The sequence below is a fragment of the Pipistrellus hanaki genome (genome assembly GCF_964339955.1).
Source record: "Pipistrellus hanaki genome assembly, chromosome: 5".
Classification (NCBI taxonomy): domain Eukaryota; kingdom Metazoa; phylum Chordata; class Mammalia; order Chiroptera; family Vespertilionidae; genus Pipistrellus; species Pipistrellus hanaki.
Genome location: NC_140507.1, coordinates 14,638,299 through 14,655,847, shown reverse-complemented (window position 1 = coordinate 14,655,847; position 17,549 = coordinate 14,638,299). Strand labels below are relative to the sequence as shown.

The window sequence follows — 17,549 nt, the reverse complement described above, 5'->3', positions numbered from 1 at the left end:
CCAGGTTAGATTCTGGTCAAGGGCACGTACATTGGTTGTGGGCACAACCCCAGTAGGGAGTGTGCAAGAGGCAGCTGGTCGATGTTTCTCTCTCATCCACGTTTCTAACTCTCTCTCTCCCTTCCTCTCTGTAAAAAAAAAATCAATAAAATATATTTAAAAATAAAAAAGGAATGATACAGTTATTAAAAAGCAAACCCTTTAAAAAAATAAAAATAAAATAAAAATCAATGGGAAAATGTCCTTAGGTGAGATTAACAAAATAAACATATAAATAATAAATTAAAGAAAAAAATCTGTAGTTTGAACAAGATTTTTTAAACTATAATAGTCTCATCCTATTTAGGAAACCCAGTAGATAATGCTTAACAATATTATTTGCTCATTTAACCTTTATTCAGAGGTGCTATTAATTTTCTAGAATTCAGCAGCTACGTGTTAAAAATGTTGCCTTTAAAAACAAGCATCCTGCCGAAACTGGTTTGGCTCAGTGGATAGTGTCAGCCTGCAGAACGAAAGGTCCCAGATTAGTTCCGGTCAAGGGCATGTATGTGGGTTGTGGGCACATCCCCAGTAGGGGGTGTGCAAGAGGCAACTTATCAATGTTTCTAGCTTTCTATCCCTCCTCTCTCTTCCTCTCTGTAAAAAGATCAATAAAATATATATTTTTAAATAAAAATAAAAACAAGCATCCCACCCTCTTAGGCCATTACAGTGTCAGTAGCATTGAACCACAAGTGTGAATTATTTCAGGATTACTTCAAATTGAAATTATTACTGAGCCCTGTGAACTATTCATGTACAGATGCCCTGATTTAAAGAGGAAAAAAACAAAACAAAAGAAATTTCTGGTGGCTAAAAATATCCTTACCTTTTTTGCTTTAACTCTCTTGGAAAAAACAAAAATTTAATTCGATTGTGAAGAAGGAAGAGCACTGGAATTTGATATGAAAAGAAACATTCATCCTTCCATAATACTTTTTTTTCCTTAAATTTATTTATTAAATTGTTTGGGGTGACATTGGTCAACATGAACATATAGGTTTCATGTGTGGATTTCTGTTACAAAATCTGTATATTACATCATGTGCCCACCACCAAAGATAAATCTTCTCCTGTTATCTCATATTAGGATCCCCTTCTCCCCCCACTCCCTTCTCTCTGGCAACCACCACACTGCTATTTATATTCATAAGTTTCAATTTTATATCCCACATATGAGTGAAATCATATGGTTCTTAGCTTTTTCTGTCCATTTAACTTAGCATAATCTTCTCAAGGTCCATCCATGCTGTTGAGAATGGCGCTTTTTCATCCTTTCTTATGGCTGAGTAGTATTCCATTGTGTATATGTACCACATCTTCTTTATCCAGCCCTCTATCGCAGGGCACTTTGGCTGTTTCCATGTCTTAACCACTGTGAATAATGCTGCAATGAACATAAGGGTGCATATATTTTGCAAATATGTGATTTTGAGTTTTTTGGGTATATGAACAGGAGTGGGATTATTGGATCATATAGTGGTTCCTGTCTTAATTAAAATGGTTGGGGAAAATTTAGAATTTCAGTTGAAACTAAAAACACTCTCAAACAACACTATTATATTTGCAAACTTACTTTTCTAAGCAGAAAGCCTTTTTCCCCTGTTCTCTCCCTTTTGTTTATCCTTTTATTTATCTCTGTCCTGCATCATTCTAAAAATTCATTCAGATTTTCTGACACTGGTCTATACGAGTTCCTGGAACTATGACACAGATGTAGCAAAAATAGCATACATGTGTTAAATCGCATGGCAATTGGTTTTCTTATTACTTCATCCACTAAACATCCTAGCTCCTTCTAACTACTAAAAACCCCATCCTAGTCCAAGGGGAAGCACTTAAAACCTTATATTTTCAGAGCCAAAAAAGATCTAATGGGGAACCACACCAACTTTATTTCCCCACCAGGTAAATAAAAACCTGTGAACCTCCATGATTTGAAAGCCTACAGTAACTTAAGAAGTTTAACATTATGAGTTGCAAGAGAGAAAAAAATGCTTCCAAGTGAACTCATTTAAGGACCAAATCAGATTTTCTGATTTTAAGTCCTATTCCAATGTTTTATGGTGACCAAAGTATTGGTTCATTTCTTGTCTTCCCAATGAGAATTCTTGATGGATACATGATTCATAAAGTCTAAACAGAATACACAATTCTAAAGTGTTCAGCTCATATTTGGGAGAGGGCTCTGCTATGACCAGAAAGACTGAGCCAATTTTAGTATAAAAAATTAAGACTAATTACCAATAAGGGTGACTACACACTGATGAGCTAAAGACACTCTAACCAACATCACTGACATGCTATAACGCCATGAAATATGGACAGAAAAATCATCCTGGAGCTTACAAGGACAGACATGGTAAGATTTGGTCATTGCCTTCTGGAGTCAAGGGCCTAAAGTCGTGGAGAACCGCTGGTCTTAACGCACGTTGTAAAGCTTGTTCTTAAAGGAGATATTTTCATGTGCTTGGTAGCACACTGCAGTTTCATTTTGCAAAGTAGCGGTCTGAGGTTCTTTGCTACAAAAAGAATAACGTGAGTAAGTGCAAACCACTTCTAAATAATGAACAGTACGTTTGTCTATTTGACTACCAGTGCCCCATTCACACAACATATTAAATGACTAGAAGATTCCAGAGTTGTAAATATTAAATTGTGGGGAAATTTAAGAAGCAGGATTGAAAAAAAAAATAGCAAAACAAAACCTAAGACATATTCAGACTATTCTCTTTCAAATATCCATGTAATAGAATCAACAGTTGAAAATCTAAGACAATTGTCAGACATGAAATGGAAGTACTAAATCAAGATTCATATTCACAAAGGTGGCTATGAAATGCTTTGGCTTGTGTTTTTCCAACTGTGGATCATACTCTTTAGAGAGGGTTATTAAATCTACATAGTTGTCTACTTCCTGTATTTAGGATAAACAGAATACAAAATATCAGTATGTGTTATGAAGTAATAGTGTTGCTTCACATAGTGTGTACTGGATTGGATCATGGTGTCAAAAATCTTACTGTGTCTTTATGGTCATAATGGGAAAGCCATGAGTTAGATGACTTTCATAACTTATACACTCACACAACAAATGTATGAAAAGGTTATGTGTAGAGGTCTGATATAGTTGTTGTTTTATAATTTGTAGATAGTGATGGTTTTTATTACCTGAGCCTGCCCAGAAATGATATGAAATGTAGAGTCTTCACTCAACTCAGATCTTAAAAAAAACCAGGCATATACGTGAGAACCAGTTTAGGTGTCAAGAGTTCAAAATGAGTCAGCATGAAGTTGGTCCCAAGGTTGTGGGTTATTGTTAAGCTGATTAACAAAATAAGTCAGCATGAAATAGCTGCCCCAAAGGTGTCGTCATAAATGTGTTCTCTTTCTCTCTCTTTCTCTCTCTCTCTCTCTCATTCTCTCTCTCTCTATCTCATTCTTTCTTTTTTATATTTTACAATACTTCCTACAATGTTTCTTTTATAATTTATAAGAAGTGGATGTAAAGAATATGTTGACAGGAAAAGGGCAAAAATCAACTAAAAAAAATACATAAAGAAAATATTGACAGTGCAAGGACAAGAAATCATGCTTTTCTGCCTTAAGGAGTACTCTTTTCCCCTTTCTGTTGCTGGAAGCAGATAGTCAAATCTATAGTGTGGATTCTGGACCCCAAAAGACTTAATATTGAGTCTTTTATCTGCTGTATGGTATGAACTTGGATGTCACTTAATGTTTCTGAACCTGACTTCCAATGTATAAAGTGAGAATAATTATGCTTGCCTCACAGATTTATTTCTATGTAGTCATTATTGCAATAATAGAAACCAACGTTTATGAAGCACTTGCAATATGTTGGTTATTGTTCAAGGCAATTCTGTGGATTGGCTCATGGAACTAAGACATAGGAAAGATTGACATCCAACAAAACAGAACTAGGGCCAAAACTGGTTTGGCTCAGCGGTAGAGCGTCAGTCTGCAGATTGAAAGGTCCCAGGTTCGATTCCGGACAAGGGCATGTACATTGGTTGTGGGCACATCCCCGGTAGGGGGTGTGCAAGAGGCAGCTGGTCGATGTTTCTCTCCCATTGATGTTTCTAGCTCTCTCTCTCCCTTTCTCTCTGTAAAAAAAATCAATAAAATATATATTTAAAAAAAGAAACAGAACTAGGAATAATGAATGGCAGCCTCAGAGGGATGGCTAGTGAATCAAAGACCTTGCTTAAAGCCCAAACTGGACTAAAAGAAGCAGGTTAACCAGGGTTGATGGTAAGTAGTGATTTCATACCATTACAGGTGTTTGTTTAGAACAGGAGGTGGATGGAAGTAAAGGAGATTTAAACTTTAATTGGGCAATAGGTGAGATTTACAAAAATTGTACATCAAATGCTTATGAGGCCAGATATCTAACGTAAAGTAGCAGAGCATGTTAGGTGTGGAAAGACAGGGAATGGAGAACTATGCTTTTGCTCTGCTTCAGCCTGAAGTTGTCTTCCTCTAGATCTTTGCCAGCCACCTCCTACTCCATCAGGGTCACTCACACAGCCCACCACCCTGGTCTACACTCCCCATGCTATTTGCCTGGAAGCACTAAAAGGACCCTGTGACTTGCTTAAATGTTCTGTCTGTTTTGTTTGTTGCTTTCAGTAAACAAAGCACTGAATGAAAATTGAGAACAAATCAAACAATTCATTCAAATGTAATTTCATCAAACACTATTGAGATTTAGTTCCCTTAGTCTAAGAGTTTAGGATTGAAGTGCTATTTCTGTAGAAGTTCATGGCACAATTCCACGGAAATATAGAAAGCTAACAATATCACTGGAAGGTGTGGATAGTGATGGAGGCATCCACTGAACTAGATTTTTCAGGATCCAGGGTGTAAACTGGAGTTAGGGAGAGAAAGAAGAGGAACAAAGAGAATTATTATTATTATTTTTTACTAGAGTAGAAACATCAAAAGGCATTGACACAAACCCTTCAAGCTTACCTTCTTTGCAACACCTTTCTTTTCCAACATAAATATTCTAAATTGGGGAAGAATTGAAGAGAAAATAAAACATGTCAGCCAAAGAGTTTGAGATCTTTTTCTGACCATGTATATTACTTCTGCTATTATTTTAATATAAACAAAATTTGTACAAAGCCAGAGGTGGAAAAAATTAAATTTAGAAGAATATGTTTGTTTTTTTGTTTGTTAATATGTTTCTATTGATTTTTCGAAAGAGGAAGGGGAGGGAGAGGAAGAGGGAGAAACATTGGCTTCCTCCTGAAAGCTCTCTACTGGGGATAGAGACCACAACCCTGGCAAGTGTCTTGATCAGGAATCAAAACAGCAACCTCTTGGTATAGGGGATGACACTCAACCACTGAGCCACCTTGGCCAGGCTAAACCAATTTTTTTTTTAAAGGAAAATAAACAAAACTCAGACTAGGCTCTTCCTTGTGACTGCTGACTCTGTAGGACCCAAAGAAGCCCCCGTGTGCAAACTACCTCATGTTCATTAATGGTTTAGTGTATTCACACATATGTCCAAACTTACTTTCATGCAATTATTAATAATTATTTTTCATTTTCAAAAATGGATAATTGTGGTTCTTCCATGGAGGCCAGCTGAACATGCATGCACATGCACACAAATACACACACACACACATTCATACCGATCTGGTGGATGGCTAGTTTTTGAAACCTATTGGACTAGCCTTGCCTGAAATCTGTTTCCCTTCCAACGTCTCATTTCCCTCTTCAGTTAATTGAATGTTGAAAGACTCTCAACAATATTATTCTTCACTGGAGCAAAAAAGGGGTCTTGAGGGGAAGGGAGGAGGAAGAGTGAACAAATCTGCTTATCCCAGCTCCACTCAATAAACTCTCATTTCGTAGTGTTTTATTTCTCCTATGGAGAACTTAAATTTCCCTTTTCTCTTAACAGGCCAATATTTTTAAGAAATAAACAAAAAATAACGAGGTTATAAAACAGGAAAGTTATGAGAAATCAAAAGTACGTGGTGTGTGAAGCTCCCTAGACCCAGGAAGTTTAGCTCTACAGCCCTCACTCTGCACAGTTCTGAAATGACTTACTTGTAGGAACTAAGGCAGCCAAAATAGTGAGCAATAATACCACAGCAATAATGGAGAGTCCAATGGAGAGTGACTTATTGGTGCTCAAGCCTGGATTTTGTTTCAAGTCCTTGTGCTAAGGGAACATCAGCAGATTGAAAAAGCATCTTGTTAGAATTATGCATAGCAATCATTTCCTCAAATAATGTTCTTAGGCACATTTATCTTAATTGGTCCTTGTCTACTTCTAGATCATGATGGGCAAGACCAACTGATATCCAGAGGTTGTAACATGGTGAAATTGTAAGAGAATTTGAAATTCAATATGTATATGGGGTATTGAAAATACTTTACATCATGCTTGAAGTGGGATTTACATGGGTGCATGTATTTGTCAAAGCTCAAATACATGTAAATTACTGATATTTTCAAAAGAAATCAATAGGGTATTTTTATAAATATATTCTCTTCTGATATTAAAAAAGAAAAAGATGTTCATGTATAAGTTGACTTGGTGATGTTATCTCGATGTATTTAATTCATAAATTTGGCCATTGATACAGTCCTTATTTTTTTTAACTATAATTCAAGATTCTATTTATGTCTATATAAATGGACCTGAGCCCTAGCCGGTTTAGCTCAGTGGATAGAGCATCAGCCTGTGGGCTGAAGGATATCAGGTTTGGTTCCAGCCAAGGGTAAATGCCTGAATTGCAGGTTCAATCCCCAGTAGGATGCTTGTAGGAGGCAGACAATTGATGATTCTCTCTCATCAGTGTTGTTTCTATCTTTCTCTCCCTCTCCCTTCCTCTCTGAAATCAATCAATCAATCAATCAATCAATCAATCAATAAAATGGACCTGAAATCAGCTACTCAAGTTTGGCTTTGGTTAACAATTAACTTAAAAATGCTATGAAAGTCATTAAAAATGCAGAATTTTGTTTAAAATGCCTGGGTTGATTTATAAGGGATCATCCTCCTAAAATAAGCCCAAAACATGCAAGCATCATGCCAGACCCCTTTACATTTTAACAGAAAGGAAGATCTGAGAGAAAGATCAAGCTTATCGCTGCATAAAAGTTTAATCTCTGGAGTCAAAATCCTGGCTCTTTTAGTTGCTGTGAGATCCTTAATAAGTTATGCTTCGAGGATATTTTTTCATTGATATTTAGAGAAAGTGGGAGAGAGGGAAAGACAGAGAGAAATAAATATCGATGTGAGAGAAGCACATCAGTTGGTTGCCTCCTGCACGAGCCCTGACCAGAGCCTGGGCTGAGGAGAAGTCTGCAATCGAGTACATGCCCTTGACCAGAATTGAACCAGGGACCCTTTGGACTGCAGGCCAATGAGACTTTATCCACTAAGCCAAACCAACTAGGGCAGAATGTGCTTAAAAAAAATTTTTTTTGCATAAATCTGGCCATATAGCAATATAATAACCATTTCCATGGTGGCAGTTCTAATATTTAGGAGGTATATACAAACTCAGCCCACATCCATCCGGTCAATCATGCCATACAAATTGGTAAAATATTTCATATCACCCCTATGCAGTGTTCGCTTTGTAACTAAGGTTAACAGTAACAGTAATCTGACCCCATAGAAGATCAGTCCACTTTGTCTCAACTTGAATTTCTCTTGCTATTGCAGGTTGTCATTTCTCACCACTTGTGACTAGTTAACACCTTAACAGTTAACATCTTAGCAAGTCATCCTATGGGGAGATTGAGGTATAAAAATACTCTACAGTGGCCTCACATTTTCTATATAGAAGCATTTGGGTTGGAAAATGATATAAGGGGGCCTATGTTTAAGCAGCACACTTTCATTTACATAATATTTTTGTTTGGAACAGCTTCCTTGACACCACAGTGACTCAAAGCATGTTATTCCCTAATGCTAAGTGAAGTCTTCCTGGTAGTTTTACTCTCTTTAAACTATTTCTTTTTTTTTTTTTTTGTCCAATTTTTTGGCCAGGAGAAAGTCTGTAGTGAGTGTTGTGTGAATGTGTGTGAGTAAAACATCACTTATCAGGCATCTCTAACAAACTGATCTACCTGTATCCATATGAACTTTACCAATTGATCAAAGGATCCCTATTTAAGAAACAAATTACTTTCTTCTTTGTCTCTTAACTAGAATGAACCAATATGCAGCCCAGCCTTACAAAAATAATCTCTAAATATAACTTGCTTCCAGGGGAACATACAAGCGAATATGGCTAATAAAATAGGAAGGAATTTGCTTACAGTTTTATTGCATTGCCAACTGCAATCTTGTGACACAGTGCTATTCCCATCTGCTCAAAAAACAAAACAAAACATTAATTAGAATTATAAAAAGTGTTGAAAATTTGCTACAAACAATTAGGCATTGGAAAAATGCAGCAGGCATTGCAAGAATTATACCAACTTACTAGTGTTTGATAATTTATCTTTTAGATGTGTTTCTTAACCATTTTGTTATGGACCTTGTGAAAATGGACCCCTTTTTTCTTCTTTATAAAAAATAAATGCATTATATATAGTTTTATCTATAAGATCAGGGATACAGAAGTTATTTTTGGAACCAGGTTAAAAATGCTACTTAAAGATAGATTATCAATATTTTCATGCCAGTGAAGAACTGTCAATGAATGCCCATAGGCCATATGCATATCTAAAGACCAAACTACTCTATTCAGAATGGACATTAGATTGATTTTACATTAGAAGTGTAAGCAAAATGTACTAAGATATCTAAGACAGGTGGCATGTAACTCCTACCCTATATGTCAAGGTGCCTAGGCTTTTATCCACAAGGACTTTAGAAAATACATGGGGCAGCAACTGCAAGACCAATATATCATATACCTAAAATTCTAATATTAAAGGGTACTATTCTTTAAGGGCTTTTCATAAAAACATTATATTTATGTATGCATACAAAATATTTAAATGATAAAAATATCTTAACTTTAACTTAATCCTATATTTTAAATAACTAGTACTTTTAGATAGTCTAAACTGAAAATGACATAAAAAGTCTCACTCTCTTCTTTCCTCCAATCTCGATCCATCCCCATACAAACTGACTTAGAAGTAATCATTTTCATTACTTTCTTGTTTAGTTATCTTTTTAAAATAATTTTCCTATTTTTCAATATGGTTGACATACAATGCTATTTTAGTTTCATGTGTAAAACATAATGACCAGACATCTAAATAACTTACAAAGTGATCACTCAAAAAAATGTAGTACCCATCTGATACCATACATAGTTATTATAATATTATTGACTATATTTCTTATGTAATACCTTACATCCTCATGATGTTTTGTAACTACCAATTTGTACTTCTTGTTTTAATTCTCACCCAAGGACATTCTTTTACTGGTTTTAGAGAGAGAAAGAATTTTCAGTAACTACCAGAGGCTTTCCCCAATGACATTGAGTGGTGCCCCGCCTTGGTCTGGCACCCCCACTCACCTGCTCCACTATCCTGCCACAGCTGACACCTGCCACATTCTATGCATGCCCCCTGGTGGTCAGCACATATCATAGCAACTGGTTGTTTGGTTGTTCCACTGTTTGGTATATTTGCATATTAGCCTTTTATTATATAGGATAGTCAAGATATGAAAACAATCTAAGTGTTTATCAATAGATGAATGGATACAGAAGAGACAGTACATATATACAATGGAATATTACTCTACCATATAAAGAATAAAATCGGCCCTAACCAGTTTGGCTCAGGGGATAGAGCATCGGCCTGCAGACTCAAGGGTCCCAGGTTCGATCCCAGTCAAGGGCATGTACCTTGGTTGCAGGCACATTCCCAATAGGGATTTTGCAGGAGGCAACTGATTGATGTTTCTCTCTCATCGATGTTTCTAACTATCCCTCTCCCTTCCTCTCTGTAAAAAATCAATAAAATATATATTTTTTTAAAAAAGAATAAAATCGTGCCTTGGCTAGTGTGAATCAGTGGTTAGAGTATTGACCCATGCACCTAAGGGTCTTGGGTTTTATTCCTGGTCAAGAGCATGAGCAGGAGGCAACCAATTGATGTGTCATTCTCACATAGATGTTTCTCACTTACTCTCTCTCTTCTTTCCTTCCCTTCTTTTCACTCTCTCTAGAAATCAATGGAAAAAATATACTCAGGTGAGGATTACAACAACAAAAATCTTGCCATCTGCAACAACATGGATGGACCTAGGGGGTATTATGCTAAGTGAAATAAATCAGACAGAGAAAGACAAATACCATATGATTTCAATTATATGTGGAATCTAAAAAAGGAAATACATAACTAAACAAAACAGAAACAAACTCATAGATAGAAAAAACATTTTGATGGTTGACAGATGAGACAGGATTTGAGGGAATGGGTATGTATATAAAAGGTGGACAGGATTAAGAACTACAAATTGAGGCCTGGCCTGTGTGGCTCAGTTGATTGGAGCATTGTCTCGTGCACTGAAAGGTGGTAGGAGTGAGTCAGGGCACATACTCAGGTTATGAGTTTGATCCCCGGTCAGGGCATGTGCAGGAGGCAACCAATCAATGTTTCATTCTCATATTGATGTTTCTATCTAAATGTCAAGGGCATGTATCTTGGTTGCGGGCACATCCCCAGTAGGGGGTGTGCAAGAGGCAGCTGATTGATGATTCTCTCTCATCGATGTTTCTAACTTTCTATCCCCCTTTCTTCCTCTCTGTAAAAAATCAATAAAATATTTAAAAAAAAAAAAAAAAGAAAATGCAGTTACCTGTTGGGAAAGAAGAGTTCAATGATGAGCTGGTCATACTTGTTTCCTGTGGTGTGAGAGGCTGGGTTTCTGTTGTCTGCACTGCAGAAGATGAAGTGGTTTCTGAAATAAAAAGGATGAAAGAACTCTGTTGTATTTGTAGAGAAAAATATCCAGCCACAACAAAAATAGGCAACAAACCTAAAATTGGGAATTATCTTCAACTCTTTCTAAGAAATTTATTCAAAGATAACATTGAGACATTGCACTGCCAATTAAGATTTTTTTTTAATCTCAGGAATAAATCTGATATAGATAATGGTCTGGATAGTTATCTATAGACAGAATTATTTCATACTTTTCATACTCTTAGGACCTCCCTAAATGTATAATGCCTATGACCGTGCATCTTATGTAAGACACCTGATTAAGCTTTTATCCATACAAATAACATTTCATGTTCATAAAACAGGGCCTAGGAATTTACACGAATCTGTCATCCCATCTTCACAATAACCCCAATCTGGATCTTCTGACATTATTGAAGTTCATGATTATTCATCCACACATCTTTCCAGAGAGACTATATATGTACCAGCGTGTGATACACATTCTCACAATATTTAACTCTTGTTTCTTCAAGGTGACCACATTGCCCAGTCTCTCAACTTGGTAATGATTCACAGCTCTCAAGGTCAGACTCCTGGTAGACCATGACCCCGGCTCCTTCTGCAGTTGCATTCTGCTCACTGCTTCTGTATGACTGATTTCCTGTGTTATCTGACTCATCTTCCATTTCTCACCAAAAACCTTCACTAAGAATTCTCAAGCACACCGCTATGCATCACTTGCCTCCTTATAAAATCTTCATATTCCTTCCCTGAGAGCACCACAGAACTTAGAGCAAATTAGTGGTGCTGGCTGGGAAAGAATTCTCAAACCTGGGCTTTCCTTATTGCCTTTCATCAGTCTTCCTGTTTCCTCTTTTCCACCACCATCTTCACATTTCTACATCACCCTTCCTTATCTTCTGAACCCATTTCATATTTTCCTTTAACACCGAACCCTATAACAGGATGTGGCTCTCTTTAGGAACAAAGAACAGGGCAATATAAGAAACTAAGATTATCCAAGGGTAAGACATTTACATTCAACCATTTCATGCATATTTTAGGAAGTGAAAATGTGCTGGAAGCACTAAGGACAGACAGGAAGTGGATATAAAAGTAAATGTCTCTGAATTGAATTAGCTCCAGTGCTCATCTCCTTCCTGTACTGTAAAGCTCAACTCTAGACTCAAACTCCTTAGAAAATTATCAGGAAAGGCCAAAATCGGTTTGGCTCAGTGGAGAGAGCGTCAGCCTGTGGACTGAAAGGTCCCGGGTTCGATTCCGGTCAAGGGCATGTACCTTGGTTGCAGACACATCCCCAGTAGGGGGTGTGCAAGAGGCAGCTGGTTGATGTTTCTCTCTCATTGACGTTTCTAACTCTCTATCCCTCTCCTTTTCTCTCTGTAAAAAATCAATAAAATATATATTTTTTTAAAAGAAAATTATCAGGATAAATATAAAGTACAATTTAATTAATAATACAGTTAATGTTCCTCAGGAAGTCACACAGATCTTTTCTTCTAAATCTCTGCTTTATTTATTTATTTATTTATTTATTTATTTATTTATTTATTTATTTTAAATCAATCTTTATTGTTCATATTATTACAAAGGTTCCTCATTTCTTACCCCCTCCACCAGGTTCCCACCCCACCCTCTGCCCTTTCCCCACCCCCCATTGTCCTCATCCATAGGTGCACAGTTTATGTTCAGTCTCTTCCTGCATCCACCATTCCCCTTTTCCCCGAGAATTGTCAGTCCACTCCCCTCCCGTATCTCTGATTCTATTATAATCAACAGTTAATATTGTTCATCTAAATCTCTGCTTTAAATGAAGTTAAAAAAAAACTTATGTATGTTCACTAAACCAAGTTCACTAATCCTCACACTTTTACAGACACACACTATGTCACTAAGTATAAAGAAGCTAAATCAATATTAAGAAAGTCAACAGATTCTCTAGTATGCTCAGCTGCCTGGAACAAAGCTATTTTTCTTACATACTTTTATGGCTCTAAAATCTGAGTTCTAACCTGAAGCCTTCTCCTCCAAACTCAACTCAATGCCCAAATGCTTCAGATCCCTACTGGTTACTGAATAAATATACACAAGCCTCAATGGGAGTTAAGGAAAATCAATGTTCCATCAGATTTCACTGGCTAAGAGGTTGAGACATTTCTGTTACTCTTCAGAATCCAGATCACCTCAAGGAGTCAAAGAGTTTGAAAGGCTTTGAGAATCTTCACTAAGTGTTATCTTTTTAATCTTCAAAATAGAAGATTTGAACCTGAACTTGTCCTCAGGAGGCCAAGCTATTTCCCCACCCATACATCAAATTATTCTCAAATTGTATTATATCTAAACTCTTAACTATCAGAAACTTGAAGCATGTAGCTTAAATTGAAAAGAGAAGCCATGCTGAAACCGGTTTGGCTCAGTGGATAGGTCCGAGGTTTGATTCTGGTCAAGGGCATATACATTGGTTGGGTGCACATCCCCAGTAGGGGGTGTGCAGGAGGCAACTGGTAGATATTTCTCTTTCATCAATGTTTCTAGCTCTCTATTCCTCCCCCTTCCTCTCTGTAAAAAATCAATAAAATATATTTTTTTAAAAAGAAAAGAGAAGCCATACATTCTAAATCCTTGAAATCCTTAAATCAGATATTTACATTGTCATCAGTATAAACAGCAATTTTTTTTTAATTTCACTGACTGGCATAAGAAGACAGGGTAATTATATAAAGTCTTTTTCAATGAGAGTATCAGATAAGGACAAATTCATCCTAATATGACTTCAGTCCTCATAGTAGAAGCACCATCCTGTAGTTATAAGAACAGCCACAAATTTAAATTAATGGAGCCTGAATCCTGACTCAACCACTTTCTACTCATGTGACTTTCAACAATGAACTTGAACTCTGTGCCCACAACTATAAAGTAGAACTGAGCCAAGGCTGGTTTGGCTCAGTGGATAGAGCATCAGCCTGCGGACTGAAGGGTCCCATGTTCGATTCTGGTCAAGGGCATGTTCCTTGGTTGCAGGCACATCCCCAGTAGGAGGTGTGCAGGAGGCAGCTGATCAATGTTTCTGACTCTCTCTCTCCCTTCCTCTCTGTAAAACATCAATAAAATGTATTTAAAAAATAAATAAATAATAAAGTATAACTGAATCACACCTACAATGCATAGGGCTGTCATAAGAATTAAGTAACATAATGCTTGTAAAGAACCTAGCAGATGGGAGATAGGATAGGGCAATGGTCGACAAACTCATTAATCAACAGAGCCAAATATCAACAGTACGACGATTGAAATTTCTTTTTTTTTAAATATATTTTATTGATTTTATTACAGAGAGGAAGAGAGAGGGATAGAGAGCTAGAAACATCAATGAGAGAGAAACATCAACCATCTGCCTCCTGCACACCCCCAACTGGGGATGTGCCTTCAACCAATGTACATGCCCTTGACCGGAATCAAACCTGGGACCTTTCAGTCCACAGACCGACACTCTATCCACTGAGCCAAACCGGTTTCAGCTGAAATTTCTTTTGAGAGCCAAATTTTTTAAACCTAAATTTCTTCTAATGCCACTTCTTCAAAATACACTCGCCCAGGCTGTGGTATTTTGTGTAAGAGCCACACTCAAGGGGCCAAAGAGCCACATGTGGCTTGAGAGCCAGTGTGCCGACCACAAAGTTAGGGGATGGGTGAAAAAGGTCAAGGGATTTAGAAGTACAAATTAGTAGTTTCAAGATAGTCAGGGGGGTGTAAACTACAGCACAGTTGTGGTTTTGTTGTGGGTTTTTTTAAGTTCATTTATATGGAACACAGATTCAAAGACACTGTGAGGCCCACCTTTATAAACCAAGAAGGAATTCATACCCTAGATTGTAACTCTGCCTTATCACATGCCTTTGGCAGTCTACATTCTCTCATTAGAAGGCCAAGGGCTGGTCCTAGCTAGTTTGGCTCAGTGGATAAAATGTTGGCCTGCAGACTGAAGGGCCCCAGGTTCAATTCTGATAAAGGACACATGGCCAGGTTTGAGGCTCTGTCCCCAATAGGAGTTATACAGGAGGCAGCCAATCAATGATTCTCTCTCATCATTCATGTTTGTGTGTGTTTTTTCTCTTTCTCTCTCTCCCTCTCCCTTCCTCTCTGAAATCAATAAAAATATTTTAAAAAATAAATAAATAAAAAAGAAGGGCAATGACTGGAACACATATTAATTTACCTGTTTTGAATTTCCACCGACCTCCTGCTGGCTTTGTAGAAGCAGACATGGAGACCATAGGTGATGTTGGGCCCATGGTGACATTAGGTGGAGCTAGAAATCAACATGAAAGCAAGCATTAATCAAGCAGCAGAGTTTTTATCACATGCAAGGCATTAGTCTTAAGCAGAAGTCAGCACACTTTCTGTAAAGGGCCAGACAGTAAGTGTGTTGGGCTTTGGGAGCCCTATGGTCTCAGTGCCACAGACCAGACAGTATAAGGATTGGGTTTAGCTGTTCCAATAAAACTTATTTATAAAAAAATTGGTGGGCCTGTTTTGTATGTGATAAAGCTCTGAGCTATAATGTTGGCTGACACTGATCTAAGTTATAGTCAGAGGCTTTTAAGAAGTATACAGCCTAACCCTGGCCAGTGTTGCTCAGTAGTTTTTGCGCCATCCTGTGCACCAAAAGGTCACCCTCTGATTTGATTCCTGATCAGGGCACATGCCCGGGTTTCAAGTTCAATCTCCAGTTGAGGTAGTATAGGAGGCAACTGGCTGCTGTTTCTCTTTCACATTCTCTCTCTCTCTCTCTCTCTCTCTCTCTCTCTCTCTCTCTCTCTCTCGCAATAAAAATACTTTTTAAAAAAGAAGTATATGATCTAATCCTTTCCATCCAGTTTAAAATCTAATATAGAGAAAAAAGTAAGCATGCAAAAAATCTGGTCAAAGGAGCACAAGGAACAATAAAGTGGAGGAAACCAAGACAGATCTAGTAATGAATTTATCTTCATCAGTAGAAAATATCTTCCCCAAGAAGAAGCTAGGAAGATATAAGTGTAGATTCCGGATAAGAAAAAGCTCTAACAGAAAGGTGGGGAGTAAGCTGAGCCTATGAAAAATGAAAGAAAACTTAAGCAAAGATTTAGTTCTTGGAGGCTCAAATATGTCTGTTAAAGAATTGGGAGACACTATAAAAGTCTCTCAATTCTTGTTCTTTTCCATGTTGTATTTAAAAATTAAGACAGATCAAAATAATTTCACAACTCCCAAATTTCATAATCATAATCTCTTCTCCACATGCTCCCTCCCCACATCTGTCTATAGAGCGCTATCTCATCAGCTTCTTTGGCTTCCCTGAATTGCCTCCCAGATATAGTTTCCACAGAGTCAGCTGTTTTCTCCATCTGAATTGACCTTATCTTACTTGCTATAAGATAATGTTTCCCAAACTTTTGACATATGTGTACCCTTTCTATAATTTTCATAACCCTGAGAACCCCTCGTACTCATGAGAACATAGAATTAGGCGCAGCTAAGCATGGTGCAGGGCATATCCCTACCAAACTCCGGTGCAACGCGTACCCCCACCAAACTCTTCCCGTACCCCTGCGGGTATGCGTAACACACTTTGGGAAACACTGCTGTAAGAAAATAAGCCTAGTTCAAAAATGTGAATTTACAAAATAAAGTGTCTCTTAATTGAAGAGAGAGAGAGACAGAAAGATATAGCTTATTGAGGCCACAGACATTGTATTCTGCTGTCAATATAAATCTTCAGTGGACAAAGATTCATTAGAAGGAACCCTAGAAACTAGGAACTCCTCAAATACCTACTCCTATCATTGAATAATAAGGGTTAGAATATCCACATCAAGACTGAAGAACTGCAAACTTCCCAGATTTTTGAACTTCATAAAATTCTTTTGTTGTTGTTAATTCTCACTGAGGATATTTTTCCATTGATTTTTAGAAAGAGTAGAAGAGAGGGGGAAAGACAGAAACATTGATGTGAGAGAAACACATTGATTGGTTGCCTCCTGCACGCACCCCTATTAGGACTCTAAGCCCAAAGAAAAGTATACATCCCAGGAAGTTCAAAAGTGAAAATGGATACCTGGGATTAACACTGGAGCACTTTAAGAGGACCAACCATGCATATCAGATTGATGTATCTTCATAAACATCAGTGAGGTAAGAAAAAAATGTCTAGAACCTGGACTGTTTTGTTCTCTAATAGGTTAATGACTTCAAAAACACATCAATTTACCCGTCTTGAATTTCTGCATGGGTGCTGGTGTTGCAGTAGCAGAGGTGGAAATCACACCGGTAGATGATGTTGGGATTATGGTGACATTAGGTGTAGCTAGAAATTAACATGAAAGCAAGGATTAGTCAAGAAGCAGAGAATGAGAGCTTTGTGCTGGGCCTGCACATCAACATATCCAAATTAGGCAGAATTTGGCACTATTCTCCCCTAAACTCAGATCTCTTGTCCTTAATCTACTAGAATCTAACAGGGATGGGGTTGAGGACCAGCCTGCAAAAAGGAAACAGCTGCATTGAAAAGCATATATTCCAGCGTTGATAAAGGT

General features: G+C 37.4%; 1 protein-coding gene across 1 annotated transcript in view; it reads right to left on the bottom strand.

Moving 5' to 3' along the window:
- Positions 1-993: 993 nt before the first annotated feature.
- LOC311622960 (uncharacterized protein) overlaps positions 994-17,549 on the bottom strand; it is a 72,864-nt gene continuing 56,308 nt past the window's right edge. The window contains exons 6-12 of the mRNA XM_084884487.1: positions 17,225-17,320; positions 15,194-15,286; positions 10,868-10,969; positions 8,359-8,408; positions 6,130-6,244; positions 5,035-5,071; positions 994-2,564 (exon numbers count right to left, since the gene is read on the bottom strand). Of these exons, the coding sequence (XP_084740613.1) occupies positions 2,465-2,564; positions 5,035-5,071; positions 6,130-6,244; positions 8,359-8,408; positions 10,868-10,969; positions 15,194-15,286; positions 17,225-17,320 (593 nt within the window). The 3' untranslated portion in view covers positions 994-2,464. The remainder of the gene's footprint in view (positions 2,565-5,034; positions 5,072-6,129; positions 6,245-8,358; positions 8,409-10,867; positions 10,970-15,193; positions 15,287-17,224; positions 17,321-17,549) is intronic.